Source organism: Gopherus evgoodei, chromosome 9 (assembly GCF_007399415.2).
Source record: "Gopherus evgoodei ecotype Sinaloan lineage chromosome 9, rGopEvg1_v1.p, whole genome shotgun sequence".
Lineage (NCBI taxonomy): Eukaryota > Metazoa > Chordata > Testudines > Testudinidae > Gopherus > Gopherus evgoodei.
Genome location: NC_044330.1, coordinates 89,785,911 through 89,810,151, shown reverse-complemented (window position 1 = coordinate 89,810,151; position 24,241 = coordinate 89,785,911). Strand labels below are relative to the sequence as shown.

The 24,241-nt window shown below is 43.3% G+C and overlaps 1 protein-coding gene across 1 annotated transcript in view; it reads left to right on the top strand.

The window, feature by feature from the left end:
- Positions 1–24,241, top strand: part of ALG13 (ALG13 UDP-N-acetylglucosaminyltransferase subunit) — a 63,793-nt gene that overhangs the window by 31,374 nt on the left and 8,178 nt on the right. The window contains exons 16-30 of the mRNA XM_030574228.1: positions 8–72; positions 799–899; positions 3,035–3,162; positions 3,472–3,480; positions 4,062–4,299; positions 4,500–4,613; positions 4,814–4,970; positions 9,784–9,919; positions 11,315–11,350; positions 11,476–11,530; positions 12,406–12,478; positions 14,199–14,370; positions 15,909–15,922; positions 17,173–17,242; positions 19,087–19,215. Of these exons, the coding sequence (XP_030430088.1) occupies positions 8–72; positions 799–899; positions 3,035–3,162; positions 3,472–3,480; positions 4,062–4,299; positions 4,500–4,613; positions 4,814–4,970; positions 9,784–9,919; positions 11,315–11,350; positions 11,476–11,530; positions 12,406–12,478; positions 14,199–14,370; positions 15,909–15,922; positions 17,173–17,242; positions 19,087–19,215 (1,497 nt within the window). The remainder of the gene's footprint in view (positions 1–7; positions 73–798; positions 900–3,034; positions 3,163–3,471; positions 3,481–4,061; positions 4,300–4,499; positions 4,614–4,813; positions 4,971–9,783; positions 9,920–11,314; positions 11,351–11,475; positions 11,531–12,405; positions 12,479–14,198; positions 14,371–15,908; positions 15,923–17,172; positions 17,243–19,086; positions 19,216–24,241) is intronic.

The window sequence follows — 24,241 nt, the reverse complement described above, 5'->3', positions numbered from 1 at the left end:
CTTGTAGAACTTCAAAAAACTGATTACATGGTGTTTGCTGGGAGACAATACTATTTAGGAGACAAATGTCAGGTTAGTACTCGAAGCAGATTCAGTAATGGTAAATTATTAAAGTTGCCTTAAATAAGTTTTATGACTTAATATACATCTGAACTCAGGTTCTTCAGAGACTTCTCTTTTTATAGCGATTAAATATGATGAGGTCATCTGAAATTACTTTTTTTTTAAATTATAACTTTCTGTAAATTCCAAACGAACACTAGATAGTCCATGGGAAGGGTGCCTGAAAGCTGACCATGAACCAGTGCTATAAATCCTGAAAGTAGAGGAGTTTAAGACTGAACTCTTGAAATACACAGATGCCACAGTGACGGGCACTGTACGCAAACCTCAGCAGAACAGTGATGAAAGATGGACAAATTTCTTTTTGTTCTGTGTTTTGCAGTGCCTAGTGCAATGGGTCCTGTTTAGTTTAGTTGTTGAATCGTACAAGGCAGTTTTGGTTCTGATCTGTCCCCTCCCTGCCTTTCTTCCATCCATGAGGGTTTCTCTTATTCTTTTTCTCATTGTTTGTATCTGTTCCTGCAGTGTGTCTCCCTGTGCTGTCCACTCTTCTGTCTCTGTTTTGAGTAGAGCAGGGAGTGCTGGGTTGAGGTATTCCAAGACTCTCAAGCTAACTCAGTGATCTGTGAGCAGCATGAAAACAGCTCTTATGTTACCAGCTGTTGGGGGGGAACCAGAGCACCATTAACGTGTGACCATTTGTGTTTACCTACTCCCCCTTTATTTCCTCCTCAGGTTCGTCTGGAGCCTGGGGGTAAGTACTACAATGCTCATATCCAGGAAGTTGGACATGATGGCAACATGGTGACCGTGTTCATTGAGGAGCTGGCAGAAAAGTAAGCAATCTAGAGACAGCCTTAGAGCTGTGTCTCATTTGCTGAAATCCTCCTTTTTGTTGAGTCTGCACATACACACCTCTCCCCCAACAGATGTTTAAATTGTGGCTGTCAGAATGTTTTGAAACTCTGGGTTCAGTTTCTTTTCAGAATATAAAATATAAAAACCAGACCCAGTTCCTTACCAGTTTAACAGCTTGGCAGTAGCTACCATTTCGCCAGTAGCAGATGGCAGGAGTAACACCTCTTGGGTTTTCACTGAAAACATTCCAGGTATAATCTACCTACCATGTGGATAGAAAACAGAAGCGTTTCCTGCTGGTTGGGCTGAGTTCATGGTGAACAATGAGTCTACACAACTGGCTTCTAGAACTTTTTAGGAGTGGGACTTGCATCGCAGCTAAATAACGGGTTGCTTTTAGTCCTTGAAGTTTTGTTCTGACAATTCTCCTTGCCCCTCCTCCTTAATTTTGGGAGTTTTGTGAATGACATAAGATAAGTCACACATCAACCAAAAATGCCACTTGTTGGCACATCCCAAATTTACCTCTGATAACAATACAGATTGATTATCTTTAAGATAAAAAAACGCAACTCTGGTGCTGTATGCCTGTTATAAGTAACAGGTATTGCAGCATGCCCTTGAGTTAATCAGTGTACAGGAGTTAGACTGGATTAAAGATGAATTAAAAACAATCCTGAGAGTAGCTGGCTAGTCTCTGAAAACCAAGATAATGCTGGGATCAAAAAATTTTTTTAAAAAGGGAAGAGAGAGATTGACTCGTGTACAAATTTTACAATAGTATGCATGTTACCAGTGCTGTTACAGGGATGATTCTGCCTCTGACACTGGGTCTGTCCCTAAAGGATGAATTTGCCATTGATGCAAGTTACATACCTATAGCAGGGGGCGTCTTGTTTCACCCTCATCTGTCTTTGAAAAATCTCAGAGTAAGATTACTATACGCATGGATTGGAATGATAAAAAGCCATACACTGCTACTTCAATATAACACAACCTGATATAACACTAATTTGGATATAATGCGGTAAAGCAGTGCTCCGGGGGGGGGCGCTGCTCACTCTGATGGATCAAAGCAAGTTCGATATAACGCTTTTTCACCTATTTAAACTGTCCCCTGGGTTTGGCTAACACAGCTGTACATACACTTCTAAACTGTCTGTCTTTTTTATATTCTTTTTTAAAGAAGAATCTGTTCAATAAGATCTGATCACACTTGATGGCAATCATATTTTTCTCTAATGTGGCACTGTCAGGGTTCCTTCTTCACTCTGAACTACAGATGTGGGGACTCGCATGAAAGATCTCCTTAGCGTATTTTTACCAGCTTAGGTTAAAAACTTTCCCAAGGCACAAATTCCACCTTGCTTTGAACAGTATGCTGCCACCACCAAGTGATTTTAGACAAAGAATCAGGGAAAGGACCACTTGAAGTCCTATTCCCCCCCCCCCCCCCGCAAAAAAAAGCATTCCCCCAAACCCTGCACCCCCTGTTTCCTGGGGAAGGCTTGAGAATAATATCCTCACCAATTGCTACAGGTGAACACAGACCCAAACCCTTGGATCTTAAGAACAATGAAAAATCAATCAGGTTCTTAAAAAGCATTTTAATTAGAGAAAAGGTAAAAGAATCACCTCTGTAAAATCAGGACGGTAAGTACCTTACAGAATAACAAAAGACTCAAACACAGAGGATTTCCCCTCTGGGCAAAACTTTAAAGTTACAAAAACAGGGATAAACCTCCTTCTTAGCACAGGGAAAATTCACAAGCTAAAACAAAAGGTAATTTAACAAATTTCTTTGCTATTACTTACTATTTTTGCAAGACTAGATGCTTAGTTCAGATATGGCTTAAGGAGATATGTTTTCCCTTCCCTGTTTCCTTGTTGACTCCAGGAGACAAACAGACGAACCTTCCCCTGCAGATTTGAAAGTATCTTCTCCCCTTATTGGTCCTCTTGGTCAGGTGCCACCCAGGTTATCTAAGCTTTTTAACCCTTTACAGGGTAAAGAGGGATTTTATGCTACCCTTAGTTGTATGTTTATAAAAGACACTGACTTGCATTAGCATGAATTCCTGTGGCACTACTTACATTAGTATTTTTCATGTAGGCATATTGTTCCATTGGCAAACTTAAAACCAGTGACACAAGTGACACCTGTCCCTGCATGGAATGTGGTTCCCAATCGAAAAGGAGGAAACTATCAGAAAATAGCAGGCGGCTATGTTTCAGAAATAGGTTTGTACACGGTTTCAATAAGAATCTTTCCTGTTTGTTGTTTGTTGTTGTTTTGTTAGGGGAATGAAGGAGGTTTGTAGCAGTCTTCAGATATTGGATATGATTGAATTCATTTGGTAATATAAAACTCACTTTAAGGGGGAATGATTGAGGAAAACTCATCTTTGGAGAGGGGATGAATGGAGGTAGTTGAACTTCTGATGAGTATTTTGCTGAGGCACTTACAAATAGCAAAACCATTGAGAATGTGTGTTAAAGTTAGTATTTAAAACTTCCAAGAGGCTGTAAAGCGCTTCACAGACAATGTAGAAATGTCAGGTCCCGTCACCAAAGAGATTATCTAATTTGTTATAAGAATGATGGTAACAGCAGAGTGGGCATGAAATGAGCAGGGGCAGGGCTACAGTGATACAGTTCCATAGTAAAGCAGTGTAGATTTGTGTGCTTCTTGATTTAATAAAGGGTTTTATAATTGTGATTCCCATAGGGAACGAGTCAAAGTAAGGTCTTCAGGGAGGGGTTGGAATGATGAGAGTACTGGCTTGGCCTAGCCAAAACTGGGAGGCCATCCTGTGCATAGGAAGCTTATTAAACATTCTGCTCATCTACCTCTAAAGGCTTAAATTAGTATTTTAATAAGCTCACACACTTGGTTGCACTTTTATGGGTGGATGAGTGGTTTTTTTTTCCCCTATATTCCATATCCAAATATTAACTTACAGAATTTTTCATATGGAATTGTCTAGCACTACTTTATCATCTGAATGTACCTCTGGAGTTTGACTTCTTTCTCTATTTAAGATAGTCATGTAGATCCGTATGGATGTTTAACAGACCTAACTCGTCTTTTCCACTCTCGCCCCACCCTTATTTTTTTCTGTGCTGCTTTGAAATTGCAGAAATGGATATGAAATCACGGAAGAGATTGTTTAAGAAAGTCCGGGGGAAGGAAGTTTACATGACAGTGGCTTATAGTAGGGGTCAGCCAGTTCTTCCACCCCGTCTACAGCACAATGTTCCTTCAGGTCGCTCTTCTCCAATTAATTGCTCTCAAAGTTGTGGGAATATGGCATCCTATGATCACTACCGTCCTCAGAATTCTCCTCAGAGGCATGGCAGGGGATATGGAATGCCCAGGTATGAAGCCTTGGAACCCTGACAAAGACTAGTATTCATTTCCTGTTAGGTCTCCCACAGTTCTGGCCCTAGCTAATCTTCAAGTATTATTTAATAGATGACCCTACAGGTGAGTTTCATCTGAAAGAATCTGTAGGCACTTCTTGGTAACTGGATTTTTTGTGTGTGTGTGTTCTGTTTTTGTACTCCTTTAATCTTAGGGGATCTGCCCGATTTATAAACAGGAACAACATGATTAGCCCTCAAATAGCATTCTATCCTGGTCCAGGGAAGAGATGTTATCAGAGCTATGACAATTTCTCCTATAGGTCCCGGTAAGTGAGTATAAATTTCTTTACAAAACATTGTACTACAAATAAGGGGAAAATAAGCTTTCAAAATGGCATGATACTGAACAGTGGGTAAAAAGCACTTCTGCCAATGTATGTAAAGGCATTTCAAAAAGGTATAATTAAAATTTAATAATGGAAATATGCTTAAACCCCTGTCTGTGTCTTGACTTTTTTCTCTAAAGTTCATATAGCCGTAGTCGTCGTCAAATGCAGTGTGTCAATAAGGAATGTCAGTACGGATTTGTACCAGAGACAGGGGAGGAGCCTCAGGGTTTGGAAGAAACTATAACTTTCTATGAGATTGAAGAAGGAGATGAGGCCGCTTTTCCTGCTTTACCAGTAAGTCATGAGCTAGAAGTTCATTTAGAAATGTTTGCCAAAATGAAAAGGAAGTCCTGTACAAATGTACAGTGTTGGGGTGGGTAGCTCATATTTCCTGCAGTAGGCTTTTCAGACTTGGATGTGCAGCTTTGAAAGATGTGGAAGGGAGCTCTCCTCTTGTTTGCCATGTTCTACTTAGAATCTCTTAGTTAAATAAACGATGAAAACTGTAAAGAGAGATGATAGAGATTCAACGCTTACGAATTTCCTACAACTTTCTACAGAAAGTCTTGCCACTCACCTGTTGCATCAACATCTGCATTTATGTGTGGTATTACGTGGCAAATGGCTGTAATGTTGGAGAACAACACACTAACACTCAGAAGCTACTTTCTTCTGCAAAAGAAAATAGCAACAACCTCCAAACTGACTTTTTCCTGAACTCCTCCTCTTTGCACAAGTTTCTATAAAATGAAACTTACGACAGTATGTGAATCCCTTTGTAAGCACAAAGCGACAGAGTCCTGTGGCACCTTACAGACTAACAGATATATTGGAGCACGAGCTTTTGTGGGTGAGTGCCCAATTTGTCAGATGCATGTAAGCGCAGTTATTGCCCATACTAAGACCAATCCAAAATGAAAAGCCTTTTTTTTTTTTTTTTTAATTCTGCAAGTAAAATGGAATAATTGAGCATCCAGTCACATTGTGAAGCCTAGCCCTTTTGGTGTCTGCTCTTTAAAAATAATCCTTTTTATCAGTCTACTTGCTTTTCCAAATCCTGTTGTAGGTTTAAACTAAACCAAACGGAGTGTGCTAAAAAGTCAGTCAGTATTTAACTGTATGGGCTGGAGTTGAGGCATAAAACTGCTTAAATGTTGACAACTGTGAATTCAGCTGTCCTGTCTTCCAGAATTTTTTTGCCACGGCCATTTTGATGTAATGAATTTCATGAACATAGATTTGGGGTATAATTGGTATCTTCAGTGTTTAAATTCCAGAAGAGAAGGAAAAAACTCAAGACTGTGTTTCAGCAGCCATGCTTTAGTCCGCCTTCTGTTCTGGGCTCAACTTATGACATTTGCTCAGCGTTCTTGGAAGACAACATTTGTTAGCAACTTAGACACATTATTCTACAACTTCCTTTTCAGACTCAGAATCAGTAGCGTTTAGCAGGAGTGTGTGCATCCCATTTTCCCATCCTTCCCGTATGTTTGCCTGTAGCTATTAGTGGATTATTTCTCATGTTCAGCCATCTAGTTTGTATTACTTTTTCTTTCATATTTATTTTCTCTTCACTTGACGTACTTAATGGCAGGGCTGCAGCACTTCAGTGTAGATGCTGTCAGTGTAGGTGGTCCGTCTCCCCGAGAGGCGGCAGCTAAGTCGATGGAAGAATTCGGTGGGGAGCAGAGGGGGGAGGTCACCTTAACTATGCTGCTCGGAGGGTGTGGATTTTTCACACCCCAGCATGAAACAGTTAAGCTGACTTAATTTTCTAGTGTAGACCAGGCCCAAATTTACACAGCTGTCTGGTAAAACAGGGAGCTTAGAGATCAGAGGGACATGCTCCTCACTGGACAGAGAGGAAGCGGAAGGCCCTAACTTCAGACACTCCCAGCAGACCTGTTTCTGTGTCTCTCACCAGAAATGCCACACGCTCCCGCTCCTCTCTCTCAAGAGTCCTTTTAGTTAGTTAGGGTACGTCTGCACTACAGGATTACTCCGATTTCTATAGAAACTGTTTTTTTAAAACAGATTGTATAAAGCGAGTGCACACGACCACACTGAGCACATTAATTCGGCGGTGTGCGTCCATGTACTGAGGCTAGCGTCGATTTTTGGAGCGTTGTACTGTGGGTAGCTATCCCATAGTTCCCGCAGTCTCCCCCGCCCACTGGAATTCTGGGTTGAGATCCGAATGCATGATGGGGCCAAAACAGTGTAGCGGGTGATTCTGGGTAAATGTCGTCACTCAATCCTTCCTCCGTGAAAGCAACAGCAGACAATCCATTTTGCGCCCTTTTTCCCTGGATTACCCTGGCAGACGCCATAGCACAGCAACCATGGAGCCTGTTTAGCCTTATGTCGCTGTGTCCCCGTATGTGTACTGGATGCTGCTGACAGATGCGGTACTGCAGTGCTACACAGCAGCATTCATTTGCCTTTGCAAGGTAGCAGAGACAGTTACCAGCCCTATATCACCATCTGCAATTGAAAATTGGTGATGACGGTTATCAATCCTTCCATACCGTCTGCTGCTGTCATGGGTGCTCCTGGCTGGCCTCGCTGAGGTTGGCCAGGGGCGCATGGACAAAAATGGGAATGACTCCCCAGGTCATTTATGTTTTGTCTAAAAATAGTGTCCTGCCTAGAATATGGGGCAAGTCTAGAGAACCAGAGAGCACAGCCGCTCTGGGTCAGAGCCCCAGATATCCTGCAGAAATGATGAGCTGCATGCCATTCTAGGGGGTGCCCCTGCAACAACCCGACCCATTGCTTCCCTTCTCTCATACCCCTCCTGGGCTACTGTGGCAGTGTCCCCGCATTTGTGATATGAAGTAATAAAGAATGCAGGAATAAGAAACACCTGACTTTTTAGTGAGAGAAAATGAGGGGGAGGCAGTCTCCTACTGCTATTATAGTCCAGGCAGTACAGAATCTTCATTAGACCTGAAGGGGGGGAGGGGAGTGAGGAGCTGAGCCCCCAGTTGCTATGATGACGGTTTTCAATCCTTTTGCACTGTCTGCCGGGAACGACCAGGAGTCATTCCCATTTTTGCCCAGGCGCCCCCGGCCAACCTCACCAAGGCCAGCCAGGAGCACTCACGGGATGTTGACAGTTTCCAGGCCTTTTGTACCATCTACCATCAGGAAAGGAAGGGGAGGGGATGCTGCTGTTCAGCACCGCGTCTACCAGCAGCATGCAGTAGACATACGGTGACGTTGAAAAAAGGCGAGAAACGATTTGTTTCCCTTTTCTTTCACGGGGGGAGGGGAGTAGGGAGGTAAATTTAACTGCATATACCCTGAACCACCTGGGACAATGCTTTTGACCCTTCAGGCATTGGGAGCTCAGCCAGGAATGCAAATGCTTTTTCGAGATTGCAGGGACTGGGGGATAGCTGGAGTCCTCAGTCCCCGCCCCTCCCCCATGAGCATCCATTTGATTCTTTGGCTTTCCGTTACGCTTGTCACGCAGCACTGTGGTGAGTCCCTGCTGTGGCCTCTGTCTGTCTGGAGATTTTTTCCAAATCCTTTGGCATTTCGACTTCATGAATGGAGCTCTGATAGAACAGATTTGTCTCCCCATAAAGCAATCAGATCCAGTATCTCTCGTACAGTCCGTGCTGATCAGCGCTCCACGCTGGGCAAACAGGAAATGAAATTCAAAAGTTCGCAGGGCTTTTTCTGTCTACCTGGCCAGTGCATCCGACTGCAGATTGCTGTCTAGAGCAGTCACAATGGTGCAGTGTGGGAGAGCTCCTGGAGGCCAATACCGTCCAGTTGCAGCCATGCTAACCCTAATCCAAAATGGCAATACCGATTTGAGTGCTACTCCCCTCATAGGAGGAGTACAGAAATTGGTTTAAAGAGCCCTTTATATCGATATAAAGGGCTTCGTTGTGTGGATGGGTGCAGGGTTAATTCAGTTTAACACTGCTAAATTCGGTATAAACGCGTAGTGAAGACCAGGCCTTACTGACCCTTGGATCTCTAGGCTCCAAGCCTTGGCAAAACAGTGGTGTAACTTGGGTTGGAACCTGGAAGTATGCCATAGTCTTGGAATTGTCCCCTAAGTGTGTGTTTTATCTAGAGCCATGGTGTTGCTTTTCTGCCTCTTTTTTTTTTTTTTTTTTTTTTTCCCCCCCCCCAACAGTCCCCTATTGAGTTTAGACAGGACGTTCATAAGATGTGAAAGTCTAATTGCCCTATATGTGGTAACTTTATCTCACTGACCATGTCACATATAGTATTACATTGCAGCTCCATGTCTGCCACAGGAAGCTAAAGCCCAATTGCCACTGGAAAGCTGCTGACTCTCTTGTTTACTGTGCAGTAGTAATATTTGCAGATTCAGTGTAATGAAAAACAGCTTCTGCCCAAGCCAGCGTTAATATAATATGTAAATCTCGAATTCACCAAAACTTTTTCTGTGAGCAGTGTGGCACAGTTCTAGGCTCTTGTTTTGAGTCTCAGGCTAGTGCCCAAACCACTGACCATCATTCCTCTGATCAGTAACCAGGCAGTATTTTAAGGGGTATGTCATTACATTGTGAGCTCCGAGTCACAAAGTGAATGACTTGCTATAAAGGCAGCACTGGCTTTGGGTCCTGCTACATTTCAGCTGGGAGAAAAGGGAGCAGGTTCTGTAACCACCAGGAGGATTTCAGGGTGGGGTTTCTCAGATCTTGTTAATGGCGAGTGACACAAATACACACTAGTTTCAACTAAGTTTTTAACACTGAATTGAAGTTCATGTGAATTTAAACTGGAATAGCAGAGTTTATGTTAATCTAATACAGCTCTGAGGTGAGAGTGAAACAACTTGTATTATGATCCAGCCTGGAGACCCCAATTAGAGATCAAGGCCATTTATACTAGGCATTATATAAGCACAGAGGGAGAAGTTCATGTATGTATATTACGAGAGACACCTGGTGGATACAACACAGAGGGAGCACAAGGTACCAATGAGGTCATTGTATGCGTAATAAGTAGTGTTTACAGCAAAATTGTTTTGCCAGATCTGGTTTCAGGATGATGAGAGAGCCTGCCCTATGGCGAATTCACTTTGTTCTAATAAAACACATTTTATCTTGTTTCCTAGAGTCAGGGTAGCCCTGCCCCAATAGTCCCAGCCCCTGCAGGATTCTGGGTAGCTAGAAGAGGCCCAAGCCCCATTCCACCCAGCAAACAGACTCTGAATTCCTCAGAGGAGGAAGTTGATGAACCAAGTGACAATGGTAAGTTCTAAATAATCAAACACACACTTGTGTTCTGATTAATCCAGAGTCTCCATTTTTGTGTATTCCTGTTCAATGTTTGTTTGTTTGTGCAACCTGCGAAAGCAGATTCCTTTAGCTCTGCTGCTGATCAATGTTGCCTTACAGTGATGTTCATTGAGTACGCAGATGCCTTCCATTTTTCTCTTGGGAAGTCCAGCTTTAGGGCAAACATCTGTTTCAAGTACTTTGAGGTGTTGCACATGTTCATGCTTCTGTTTTTTATTGCGTGGCAAAAGTGTTAAATGAAATGGATTAATAGTTTGCCAGACTAGTGCTGATGTGACTCTGCAGGTTTGTAGCAAGACAACTCATTGCTTGAAACATATAACATAGATTCCATTTGGTGAAAGTTACTGCGGCCTTTGGTGAAATGGAATAAACTAGTATTTTTATTTTCTTCTGACATTCCTCACAAAGTAATACATCTAGTTATACTTGGATTTAGTTTGTATTTCATTAGTATACTTTTAACAGTAGCCTTGGGTATTAGCATCTACCTTACTGACAAAAAGGAGCATGTCCAAGACACCTTAATCTTTCTAAAAGTGCCAATGGCTCCTTTTTTCATCTATCATGGAAGCCAGGAAGGGCACCCAGTTTAATATCTCTTGATTAAAAATGATTAGTATTAGAGAGTGTACCAGTATAGTTGGTTTCTCATTTTCCTGTTACTTAATCCTCCCTTAAATGCATTGCCTATTACAGTGTATAAGGAGTAAAAGGTGGATTTTTCAGATACTTCATTGTAGGTTTCCTATTTATACATAAAACATTTTATAAGTAGTGACTAGAGGATGGTAGGAATATAGTGTTACAGATAACTATTGTTTAAAGGATTTTGCATTTAAAATCATTGTGGGAATGTAACTCCTTCTGGAGGGGAGTGTGGGGAACTGTCCTGTACAGACTTGTAACACTTGTGGCTTTTTTCTCCATGTGTTCTTTACTTAACTATCTTAACCTTAACTCCTGTTACACAGTGGTGTATTAAGTCAAGCTATAAACTTAGCAGTATTTTTTCAAATGAATGTAAACAAGGGCCAAATTCTTAGATACATCTAGCTACACTTCGTTCTGCACATCTAGATTCAAATTGGGGTCCTTGGGGACTATAGATGATGTTTGACTTTGGACTACTTCGTTTATGTCACTTGAGCTGTGAAAGAGCTGACCACGCAATGGTAGATGTTTGTAGGAAAAAAAGGAAACGGTGCAGTGTTGGTGTATCCCATTCTAATATCCTTTTTCTTAAGATGGCTCAATTCACCTTTGCTGGTGTCTGAAATGTAATTCTGATCTTTTCAGTGTTAGCTTCATTTCAGAAAAAAAAATTATCCATTTCCTCTTTTCTAGGGGAATTCAATGAAGAATATATGTACACCCCTTCAGGTCAGTAAGAATTGGACTCTCCCATATTACACACAGTGAATGTAAAACAATAGTTTATGATCTCAAGTTTTTGAAGGATTAGATTTAATGCTCCTGTTTCAATTAATTTTGCCCATGCCCTCCAGATCCAGACTGTGAAACTCCAACAGTATTTAGTTCAGCAGAGACTACAGCAAACTTGGTAAGCTTTAGTCACTGTTTGGATTAGGCTTCCTAGAAACACATAACATCCTTCAAAGAAATTGGCCCTGGAAGCAAGCTTAGTGTAGATGCTCAGGGGTGGTTTTTAGGAGGAAGGAATAATAGTTCCATTTATACTTCACATTTCTCCAACTCCCCCTTCCTTCCCCCTCCCCCTTCAGCTAGATAGTGAATGCTTGTCTCTGAAAGGGATCCTGTTGAAATAAGACCTCATTACAGTATCATTGTAAAGTTGGTCTTAAACGCTGTGCACTGATTTAATCAAGTATTTGCACATCCTGGTGGTGGCTTTTACAGTTTGAATTTTATTTGTAGAGTTCTGCTCCATGTCTGTCCTCACACTTTTTTTTTTGTGAGGAGAAAGGAGGTAGAAAATCTGCTTTTTTGTAAAGCCCTGATTCTTCCCCTCTTAGTTCTGTTTTTGTATACTAGTCTTCAAGTCCCACTCCAGTGTATGCTAGCCTTCAGAGACAGTACTGGACCAGAGCTTGCCTTTGACATCAATCAGTTTGTTAATAGGCTTGGAGAGGCTACTGTTTAGTGAAACAAGGTGTTTTCTCTTCTCTACCCCACATCCCTGCAACTTGCTGGTCCACAGATCAGGTAATCAAGTGCAGTTATGGAAGACTACTAATTGTGAACTGGCCTAACTCCAGTTAATTTAGGGTTGTTGTGTTTTTTATTTATTTTATTCTAAAGCAAACTGCAGGATCTTTGAGTATAGTTTAGAAAATTAAAGAATAAAACTAGAAGACTTGGGTTTCTGGCACACACCCCTCCCCCAGCTCCTTTTCCCCGCAAATCTTGTAGCTTTGTGGCTTCTCTCTATTTTAAACACACGGTTTTGCTTTGAAATCTCTTCAGGATGGAGGGACAGGCTCTGTCTCGCCTCAAGATGGAGTTGCTTCATACAACTATTCCCAGAAGGTAAGCTCAATCATGGACCATTAAATCACATGTGACAATGAAAAGTTGAAAAATGAATGAAGGAGAACAAAAATGAACTCTTCTGCTATAAAGAGGTGGTCTGCCTACCTGTGTTTACAGGGTGGGGGACAAATCTTACTTGCTTTATGATGTAAGTAGTCCCGTTGACTTTGATAGTCCTACTTAAGTCAGCGAGGAAGCAGGATGTGGCCTTAACTGCATGAAACTTAGACATCTCTCTCTCACTCTCACACACACACACTCTGTTGCTGGAATACTTTTTAAAAAAAATCTCACAGCACTGTAGCTTTGTACTTGATTTAAACACTAGAAGTGAAGTGGTATTGGTAATTGCTCAATTGTTTCATGAATTCCTTCAAAATATATGTGAACTCTCAATATAGCATCCCTGTGTAGTGGATATATTGCACTTGTTCATTTAATATTGTAAGCCCTCTCGTGGATATGGAGTTTTTTTTGTTTAGCATTTTATGATGTAAAATGCCATGTAGAATCCTAGCACAATATAAATATTTATATAATTTAAATAAAAAAACGAGGGGAGGAGGGGTTCTTGATAGCAGACATTCACTTTTCCATATTCTCTAGTATTTTTGGCCTGACTCCTTTATGCTCCCCTGAGTATCTCACCCTAAACATATATGAAACTACCAGACCCAGGTACAAGTAACTCCTCACTTAAAGTCGTCCCAGTTTTGTTGTTAAGTTGCTGATCAATTAGGGAACATGCTTGTTTAAAGTTGTGCAATGCTCTCTTCTAACATTGTTTGGCAGCTGCCTGCTTTGTCTACTGCTTGCAGGAAGAGCAGCCTCTTGTAGCTAGCTGGTGAGGGCTTGGAACCAGAGTGACCAGCAGCCCCCTATCAGCTCCCTGCTCTGCTAAGTTCCCTGTGCAGCAGCTGCCTGCCGTTCAGCTGTCCCCCTCCCTCTACTGTCATGTGCTGCTCCTGCCCTCTGCCTTGGAGCTGCTTCTGGAAACTCTTGCTTGCTGGGGTGGGGTGGGGAGGGAAGGAAGAGGGGGGCCTAATGTCAGAGTGCCCGCCCCCCACACCCTGTCTTCCATAGAGCAGGGCTCAGGACAGAGGGAACTTGCAGCAGCTGCCTCTCAGTAAGCTGATCTCATTAACAAGGCAGTGTACTTAAGGGAAATACGCATATCTCCCTCCATTCCTGCTGCCTTGCAGAGTGAGTGAGTTAACCCTTGAGGGCTCAGCGAATTGCTAGTTCATCATTTAGCAATAAGAGAAGTATCCCATCCTCTGACTCCTCCATCTCAACCAAGCTTCAAAATCATCATCATGGTGTACCAGTATTAAATTTTGTTTAAAACATTGTGTGTGTGTGTGTGTGTGTGTGTGTGTGTGTGTGTGTGTGTGTGTGTGTGTGTGTGTGTGTGTGTGTGTGTGTGTGAAGAATTAATGTAAATGAGGAGGTTAGGTTCCAGGGACATTTTTCTCACCAGACGTATCTATATATATCTGGTGAGAAAAATTTCCCTGGAACCTAACCTAACCTCATTTACATTAATTCTTATGGGGAAATTGGATTTGCTTAATATCGTTTTGCTTTAAGTTACATTTTTTCAGGAACGTAACTACAACGTTAAGTGAGGTGTTACTGTAGTATTTCAAAGACATGCCTGGGGTTTTTTTAAATCAAAGTTGGCAGTGTATTGAAAACTCTCCTGGCTCTTTTGCAGGTGATGGTGAATTCTGCAGTGATCTCAACCTCCTCTTGTGTTAGTAATGCTCCAGCAACAGTCTTTTCCTCCAGCACGGCAGCAGCCACTCAAGCCAATGTTACCACATCCATTCCCCCACAGACTGCAGTGCAGCCCATCTTGGTATCCCCTTCTTATGCTGGAAGGCCAGGTAGAGTGTTGGATACAAAACCATAAATTTCAAGTTCTACTTCTGTTCTTTCTCAGGGTATGTCTACACTATGGGATTATTCCGATTTTGCATAAACTGGTTTTATAAAACAGATTGTATTAAGTCGAGTGCACGCAGCCACACTAAGCACATTAATTCGGCGGTGTGCATCCATGGTCCGAGGCTAGCGTTGATTTCCGGAGTGTTGCACTGTGGATAGCTATTCCGTAGCTATCCCATAGTTCCCGCAGTCTCTCCCGCCCCTTAGAATTCTGGGTTGAGAGCCCAGTGGCTGATGGGGCAAAAATCATTGTCGCGGGTGGTTCCGGGTAAATGTCGTCAGTCATTCCTTCCTCTGAGAAAGCAACGGCAGACAATCATTTCGCGCCTTTTTTCCCTGGATTGCCCTGGCAGACACCATAGCACGGCAACCATGGAGCCCGTTCAGTTTTTTTTTATACTCCAATACTCCAGCGCTACATAGCAGCATTCATTTGCTTTTGCATGATAGCAGAGACGGTTACCAGTCGTTCTGTACCGTCTGCTGCCGGTGTAAATTGGCAATGAGATGACGGTTATCTGTCTTTCTGTACTGTCTGCTGCTATCATGGGTGCCCCGGCTGAGATCGGCCGGGGGCGCAAACGCAAAACTAGGAATGATTCCCCGAGTCAATCCCTCCTTTATGGTTTCTAAAAATAGTCCTGCCTATAATATGGGGCAAATGTACTAGAGAAGCAGTGTATCGGAGAGCACAGCTGCTCCATGTCAGATCCCGCAGAAATGATGAACTACATGCCATTCACGAGGGATGCCCCTGCAACAACCCCACCCGTTGCTTCCCTCTTCCCCCAACCTTCCTTGGCTACCGTGGCAGTGTCCCCCCATTTGTTTCATGAAGTTATAAAGAATGCAGGGAGAAGAAACAGTGACTTGTTAGTGAGATAAAATGAGGGGGAGGCAGCCTTCCGGTGCTATGACAGTCCAGGCAGGACATTAAGCCGTGCGGAGGAGAGGAGCCCAGCATCCCGCTGCTATGATAGTCCAGGCAGTACAGAATCTTTTCTTTACACAGAAAAGGGAGGGGGCTGATGGAGCTCAGCCCCCAGTTGCTATGATGAGGATGGTTACCAGCCATTCTGTCCCATCTACTGGGAATGACCAGGAATCATTCCTATTTTTACCCAGGCGCCCCTAACCAACCTCACCTAAGGCAAGCCAGGAGCACTCACGGGCTGATGGTGACGACGGATAGCAGTCATATTATACCGTCTGCCACCAGGGAGGGGAGAGGAGCGGATACTGCTCTTCACTGCTGCAGCATCGCATCTACCAGCAGCATTCAGTAGACACAGGGTGACATTGAAAGAAGTCAAGAAACTATTTCTTTCCCTTTTCTTTCACGTGGGGCTGGGGAGTACATTGATGAGCTATTCCCTGAACCACGCTGGACAATGTGTTTGAACCTACAGGCATTGGGAGCTCAGCCAAGAATGCAAATACTTTTCGGAGACTGCTGGGAACTGTGGGATAGCTGGAGTCCTCAGTACCCCCTCCTTTGCTCCATGAGCATCCATTTGAATCTCTGGCTTCCCGTTAGCTTGTCATGCAGCACTGTGTAGCCTGTAGGTTTTTTTTTTGTTGTTGTTGTTTTTTTTTGTTTTTTTTTCCAAACGCTTTGGCATTTCATCTTCTGTAACGGAGCTCTGATAGAACAGATTTGTTTCCCCATACAGCGATCAGATCCAGTATCTTCCGTATGGTCCATACTGGAGCTCTTTTTGGATTTGGGACTGCATTGCCACCCGTGCTGATCAGAGCGCCATGCTGGGCAAACAGGAAATGAAAATCAAAATTTCGCCGGGCTTTTCCTGTTTACCTGGCCACTGCATCCAAGTTCAGATTACTGTCCAGAGTGGTCACAGTGGTGCACTGTGGGATACCGCCCGGAGGCCAATACCGTTGATTTGCGGCCACACTAACCCTAATCCGATATGGTAATATCAGTTTTAGCGCTACTCCTCTCGTCGGGGAGGAGTACAGAAATCCATTTAAAGAGCCCTTTATATCGATGTAAAGGGCCTCGTAGTGTGGACGAGTGCAGGGTTAAATCGGTTTAACGCTGCTAAAATCGGTTTAAATGCATAGTGTAGACCAGGCCTGACTTCTCCCCTCTCGCCACCCAGAGTACACATTGAGTTCTTTGAGGTATTTCCATAGAATGTGGTTCACTTCGCTATGAATCTTTATTACCCTCACTGCTGACTTTCCTCATATGGATCACATTTTGGAGGGAACACTGACAAGCAAGGTTTTACATCTTCTTGAAGTCCCCCTTCAGCAGGAAAAAATATAGATGGTTCCCTAACTTGCATAGGAACTGCACCCATCTAGTCTGGTATCCTGTCTTGGACAGTAGATGGTTCCAGATGTGGGTTAATCTGCCCCCAGCATCAAGTCCCATCCTTGTCTCTATTAGAGATTGGCTTCAGCCCTGAAGCACGAAGTTTAATATTGTTGCCTTTTAGCACAAGTGTTTAGCCAATATGCAAGGCCTTGCTGAGTTACTGCTGTAAGGAGTTGAAGTTGGTGACATGGGTCAGTTATTTCTTCGGTGCAATCTCTTATTTACAAAGAATGTACGCATTGTCCTTTTTCCCTGAATACAGTAGGAACAAAGCTGACACTTTGCATGCTCACAATTTCCAAACCTACCTTGCCAGCCAAGCAGCTCTGTCTCTGCTTCCCACAACTGCATCTCTGGATTCCTGCTCACTTCTCATTTTTCTGCCTCATACACATAGCTGCAACAAGTTAATTTCTCGGTCACTATATTTGGAATCAATCCCTGGGGAAATCCCTCAGCCTACATGAGTTAGCTACTCATTGGGCTAGTACCTCGTGGTGGCTTCCATTGTCTCCAGCTACCTAACTCCATAAAGGAGCTTTAATTGCTTTTTCCATTTAGCCTGAATGAAGGCTGGCTGGCATACCCATCAGCATTAACGTGGTCTCTGATTGCCTTGTAGATCAAGCAAATGCTTGATAGCAGCCATCAGCAACTTCCAATGTAACAATATCCTATCCAAAGCTTTTATCATCATCATCATTCTGGATATTTTGATATCTATGTAAATGTCTAATCCCTCTTTGAACCTGGCTACTTCTTTGCCTCGGTGACTTTCTCTAGCAGTGAGTTCCACAGCCTGACTATACATTGTGTGACGACCTATTTCGTTTTTGTCTGTTTTAAATGTCACCTTTACCTTTTTGTCGCTCCCCTCCCCCTTAATTTATGAGACCAGGACAACAGAAGTTCCTTAGCTACATTCTTTAGATCATTATTTTATATAGAGTGCATTCATTGTATCCACTCTGTCACCTACTTTCTGTGATAAACAAGCAGAATCTTTTCAGTCTCTTCATATGAGAGTTTTTCCATGCTCTCAAATTTCTGTATTCTCTAATTTCATTCACCTTCCATGGATTCTAACTTTTGCTCTAGTCTCATTCCTTTTCCCCTCTCCATACTAACCATCACAATTCATACTCTTTTTTTTTTGTTTGTTTGTTTTTGTGTGTGGTTTTTTACATTATGGTTGTTACTTTGTGATCACTGCATGCTTGCAGTTATGATTAACATTGCATTGTGTGGGTTAGCCACTTGGTGGTGTTACAAATAAACGTATGCAAACAAATATACTTTTTGTTTCAAGGGGCATGGGCCACTTGGAATCTAGTCAGTTTAAAAAAGCATATACAGTAGTTTCAACTACTACCCCTACCCTGAACCTTGTAGTCATTTTTTGTGAGTTTCATAGTCACGCTTCCCTAACTCTTTAAAAAACGATTGCTTATTCCATCCTTTGTGGCTGTGGGGAAACTAACTAACTACAGTAACTGACTGTGCAGGGGAAGAAGTGACGCTGACTATACACAAAGGCTCACATCCTTAAAGGTATTTAGGCACCTAACTTCCATTAGGAAGCTTTCAAATGCACAAAATAAACTGCAGAAATTTTTTTTTATTAAGTTGTTTGAGTTAGTCATGTCTCTTGTCTTGACTGTAATAAGAGTAGGTAATACATTTCAACAGGGCTGCCCAGAGGATTCAGGGGACCTGGGGTCTTTGGGGGTGGGGGCCCTGCTTCGATGGTAATTTGGTGGCGGGGGGTCCTTCCACTCCGGGACCCGCTGCCGAAGTGCCCCGAAGACCCGCAGTGGGGCCCCCAGCCACCGAATTGCTGCCAAAGACCCGGCACTTCGGTGGGTCCCGCTTCAGTGGTAATTTGGCAGCGGGGGGTTCTTCCACCCCGGAGCGGAAGGACCGCCTGCTACCGAAGACCCAGAGCGGAAGAAACTGCTCCAGAGTCCCTGAGAAACTCTCGTGAGGGCCCCTGCAGGGCCCAGGGCCTGGGGCAAATTGCCCCACTTGCTCCCTGCCCCCCTCATCCCCCAGGTGGCCCTGCATTTCAAACCAAAGTGAATTTAACTACGCAAATCATAAGACAAAAGGGAGATTTAAAAAAATCCCAAAGACGTTTTTAATTTGTCCAGAAGGAATGCTAAATCCTTACAACAAAAGCTGATAACTATACATTTAGGGCATGATGGCAGTTTGTACAAAATGCACTGGCTAGTAGCTCACTTGTTTTAAAACTATTGAAAATCTGACTTGAGACTGTGAATTTATTTTATTTTATTTTTTTACATAATAGTGATTCCATCAGTGCCATACCCATATCATGCAGCTCCCCCTCCACCTCCCCCTGTCAGCGAGGTGGGAGATAGTGGCAGCATTCCTCCGCCTTACTCCTGCGATCCCAGCGGCAGTGATCTACCTAGAGGTAAGAGGGATGCATTCTCTAGCACTGTGCTCTTTTCCTTGCATCAGCTGGCGCTCTCCTGATTTAGAAACCGCTGCTGTAGGATATACAGTCTCTTTTTATGCACAAGATCACTTTTTTTTTTTTTTTTTTAATTTAAGTGCAGTCCAGGATCTACCCCACCCCGTCCTGAGCCCTGACCCGCTCACTCCATTCTCCTTCTCCCCCACCACTCTCCGGTTGCTCGCTCTCTCTCCCATCCTAACTCACTTTCACTGGGCTGGGGCAGGAGATTGGGGTTTGGGAGGAGGTGCGAGTTTTGGGCTGGGGCTGAGGGGGTTGGAGTGTGGGAGGGACTCCAGAGTGGGCCTGGGGCATGGGGTTGGGGTGCAGGAGGCGGTTTGGGGTGCTGGCTCTGGGTGGGGGCTCAGGGCTGGGGGCCGGGGTGGCGGTCAGGGTGCTGGTTCCAGTAGAGGCCTGGGGGTTGGGATATGGGCTCCCGCCAGGCAGTACTTTCCTCAGGCAATGCCTGGTTACCAGCACAGTGGGCTAAGTAAGGCATGCTTCCTGCCTGCCCCAGACCCACGCTGCTCTTGGAAGGGGCCAATGTGCCCCAGTGAACCCTGGGGGGTGGGGGGCATGTGGCTCCGCGCACTGCTTCTCTATGTAGGCACCACCACCACAGCTCCCATTGACCACAGTTCCTCATTCCTGGTCAAGGGAGCTGTGGGGGCAGTCCTTGCAGGGAAGAGCAGTGTGTAGACACTCCTGTCCTCTCACTCCCCCCCCCCCAGGGCTGCAGGGGCATGCAGCTGGGGTAGGCAGGGAACCTGCCGTAGTGGCAGTGCTACCAGAGATCACGATCAACTGGGAGAGTTTCCAGGATCAACCAGTTGGTGACCGCTGTCCTACAACAAGCTTAACAGAGAATACCTGTAGTGAGGAAACACAGCTCAGTACAAATGATGCAGGGGAGATGGGAATATTAAGGTTGTTTATGGGGTTGGGATATGCTTAATTTCACAATTTGGAAAGAAGCTTGTGAAGAGGTCTCAGGAGCGTGTTATGGAAGATTCAGCAAAGTAATTAACTTGTGGAGAAATAATGGGAAGCCCACAGTTGTTTCAGCTGAGAGAGTCTTTCTGTTGTGATTTTTGTTCTTGTTCCACATAAGAAGCCAGTGAAGAATAAATTACTGTCAAAATTATGGCAGGAACAATTAAAGAACAATATAGGGGAAATTCTGGCCTCATCAGTGTGACTTTTGCCATTGTCTTTAGTGGAGCCCAGATTTCAACCTATGGCTTTATCAACTGGAGTATATGCTTCCCAGTATGCAGCATGTTCATGTTCCTGTCCCTGTCCCTGATTATACTGATGTCTTTTTTTTTTTTTTTATATCTGAAACTCTCTACCGGTAGTAAACATGAAGAGAACATAAAGTTTGGCATCAGCCTTCAAGTTTTAGGCAGCGGTCTGCATTTTCTGGCTTCATCTCTTAAGTGGTAATGGCACAGCAGACTGATGTAAATCTGTCTTGAATTTCCATTAACTATGTGAGATCACATTATACTGAGCAGTTTGGTAAATGACATACAAAATACTCTTTATGTTTGGAGTTAGTACCTAATAAATATCTCTCTCTATGCCTCTCAGAACAAAGTCAGAGATACATAATTCAAGAGAGCTTTGCTTGCTAATCCAATGAATGGCCTGCCCTCAATCTCTGACATTGGCAAAATGCCTCACAGTCCTATTACCCAAGGTGTGAGAGCAACGGCAAGTTGTTCAGCATACATGGAAATCCTCTGGATGTCCATCTGTGCTATATACAGTATACCATGTGGAGCTACAGTTGGAGGCTAATGAAGCTGATGATGATGAGCTGAGACACAATGTGTCTTGTCAAAGAATTCTTTGACCATCGGAGTATATAGGCTGGGCAGTTTGTTTAAACTCCTCCCTCTTCTCTTACTCTTTTACATGATCCTTCCATAACTTTCTGCCTTGTCTTGATTTGGTCTGCACAGAGATTAAGCCTTCAGAGGAAGGGACTAGAGAAGAAAAATCTGTCAATCAAACTGTCTATCTTTTTGATAAAGACCAGCTGGTATAAAGAACATAGGCTGGAGCAAGCTAGAGCTCTGTCTAAAATGCAGGCACATGGGAGAAGAGTGTGACTTGAATTATGGCTACAGCTGTAAGTATGCTGGTACTGCAGCATGTTCAATAGCTACAGCTATTTCTGCCTTCTCTGACTGGCAGTGAGCACGGAGGGGAGGCTATTTTTGGCAGTAATGAAGCCAGGCTAGCGGTGAGCCAGGGTGTTCTCTAAAGAGCAACAGTGTGAGTTAGCTAGCAGCTTTGGGGGGGGGGGTGTTTTTTTTTTTTTTTTAATTCTAATAGAAAATTTCTGCTCATGGGTTGGTGTCCTCCATTTTTTCTGCTAGATTTTTAATAAATACACTGGGAGCCTGGGATATGTTACATCTATGGCTACCTTGGTAACATTCCTCTGATACAGGCAAGGACAATAGTATAGGCTTATACCACTGAACAAGTTCAACAGCGTCCAATTCTATCTCTGCTTCCATTGAGGTTTTGGTAGGGAAAGCCATGGTGCTGCACCCAGATCTATCTTTGCATTGTATTGAACAATCTAATGTTGTTCAGGTCACACAGCTTCTTGTGTCTGCAGCTTCTTCCAGCTGTCCTTGAATTTTGAGTACTTTACATCAGAAATTCTGCCACTTTGGTCTCTACTAGAGAGACTGCCCTCTGTGAAAACTGAGAGCTGAAGGTGAACTGGCAGGAAACGTGGCTTTCATATTACTTATCTCAACATATTGCTGTCTAGGGAAGCAACTTAATTTTTTAGGTTGTTTTCCCAATCTGGCAGCCGCTTTTGACAGTGAAACAGGAGTCTGCTTTAGGCAATTGTCAAGAGTCGCTCTTTCATCTTGAGAGAGGTGTTAATATAATGTTCTCCTGGTTCTTGCATTCAGGCCCCATTCTAGTGCACTGGAACCTTCAGGCCACTTGACCATATAATATACTTTTTTTCTGAGCTGTCCTTTGCAGCAGTTTGCCAAGTGTTGAGCAGTCATGCTGCCACATTTTGCAATGTTCATGTTCTACAGTCTGGAGTGGCTGCCTCTTGGACAGGTGCCCTCTGAGGTCCTGTTTTCACTTCTTACAGTCTTGAATTTCAACTTTTCGTTTGCTTTGTCCTTTTGCAGTACATTGCAGAATCCAGCCCATGCTTGTTGTGTCCTTTAACTCCCATTGAAGAAAAAAGGAATTGAGAGTTAAGGGTTTTCAGCACCTTCTAGAATCAAGTGTTAAGTGTGCAGAAGAGAATCTGGAGCAGATATGAGCTGAAGGCCTTTTTCCATAGAGGGCCAGCAGTTCTGTATTTACCTCTCAGTTAAACCACTCCACAGAATTCTTTGAGCTTCCTTTGGAGAAAGGCTCCGGACTCTTTATTTTCTTTTAAATAGTGTCTAGTATGGATTTTAGGGGGAAGACTAGCAGTGAGTCCTATGTAGTATTAATGTTAAGTATTTGTGGTAAGTGGGCATGTTGCCTTAGTTTATAATGGTTATGAAGCTTTCATTAAGGCATCCATAGGCCTGTGAGCAGGGGGTGTCACAAATATTATATCGGTGCAGCAGTGCCTTTTATAGTTAAGCTTGTGTCACAGCTTCTGTTTATAGGTCAAGCTTTCTAAGTTCTCCAAAGTGGACATGCTTAGTTGGAGTCACTTGAATTTTGGTATGGCCCTGGAGGGTGCAGGGCAGCGTAGGGGACCCAAATTTGAAGCCATTGGAGCCAGGGGTTCCAGAGAGACGTCTTCCCAAAATAGTCATTTTAAAACAGTTTCTACGTGGGGTGTGTTTTGATTATTTATTTGCACAGGGCTGGAGATCAAACTATTAATATGACGTTAGTGAAAATGGTTTCAATCTTTCACTCAGTATAGTGCATGGCACCCACTAAATCTTTGGATAACCCAAACTGAGAGCAGTGTTTAAGAGAACATCTATTTTTTTCTTTTTAAATTTACACTATGCATGAACCAATAGAGAAAAATGGCTAGAGTGTTTCCATTCTTGCCATCATTTTATATGCTCTAAAGCTTGACTCTCTTGTAAGTACCTTAAAATTTGAATAGCTAATTGGATTGCCTTGAAATTCGGTGTGCCTCTATGGCAGTAGCATTCCCGATTCAAATTTGGGGTCATTGAACCCAGGCATTCCCAAAGAACAGATTTCTTCTGCTGTCTTGCATTGAGTGTTCTTACTGAATCAGACCTGATGTCTGTTCAACTTACCCTTCAATTAACTAAGGAAAAGTTAATTACAAGCACCCACCAAAGACAGAGTTCTGAACTGAGTGACCGGAGGTTGCTACAGTTTAAGTTGTGGGTGGCAACTTGAGTTTAAGGGGAATATAATCAAAGGATTTTGGGGAGTGGGGTGGAAATTTGACATGTGAATTCTTCCTGTGAATTGTGAAAGTTTCTAGGTGGATTGTGGTTTTTCAGGGTGTTTTTTTGTGTGTAGACTTAGATCAAACTGTTGATGTGATGTGGGTCAGAATGGTCTCAGCCCATCAACTTTTACCCAGGATAGTGTATGGCAGCCACTGAGTCTTTGGGAGGCCCAAACTGTGAACAGCATTTAGGAACATGTTCACTTCACCTGCATAAACGTGCAGCCTGGAAGGATTATAGCGCATATGCACCAACGGTAAGGGGGTTTCTAAGCAGCCACTTTATGGTTTCCTGGGAAGTTTGAGGGAATATGCAGATACCATTGCCCTTGCTGAGCACCCTGTCACTGATGTTTCTAGTCAGAACCTTTCTACACCTGTGCAATAAAGATTTAATAACTCATGTTGCTTGCTACAGGTTGTCTGTTATATTACAGCGTGTTTTTATTTTGAGGAGGTTTACTGTGAACACAGCAAAATAGCTTCTAGTCTAACCAAAGTTGTTCTTGTTGGGAACAATAGAGCTAGACAGGATTTTGTGTGGTCGGGGTG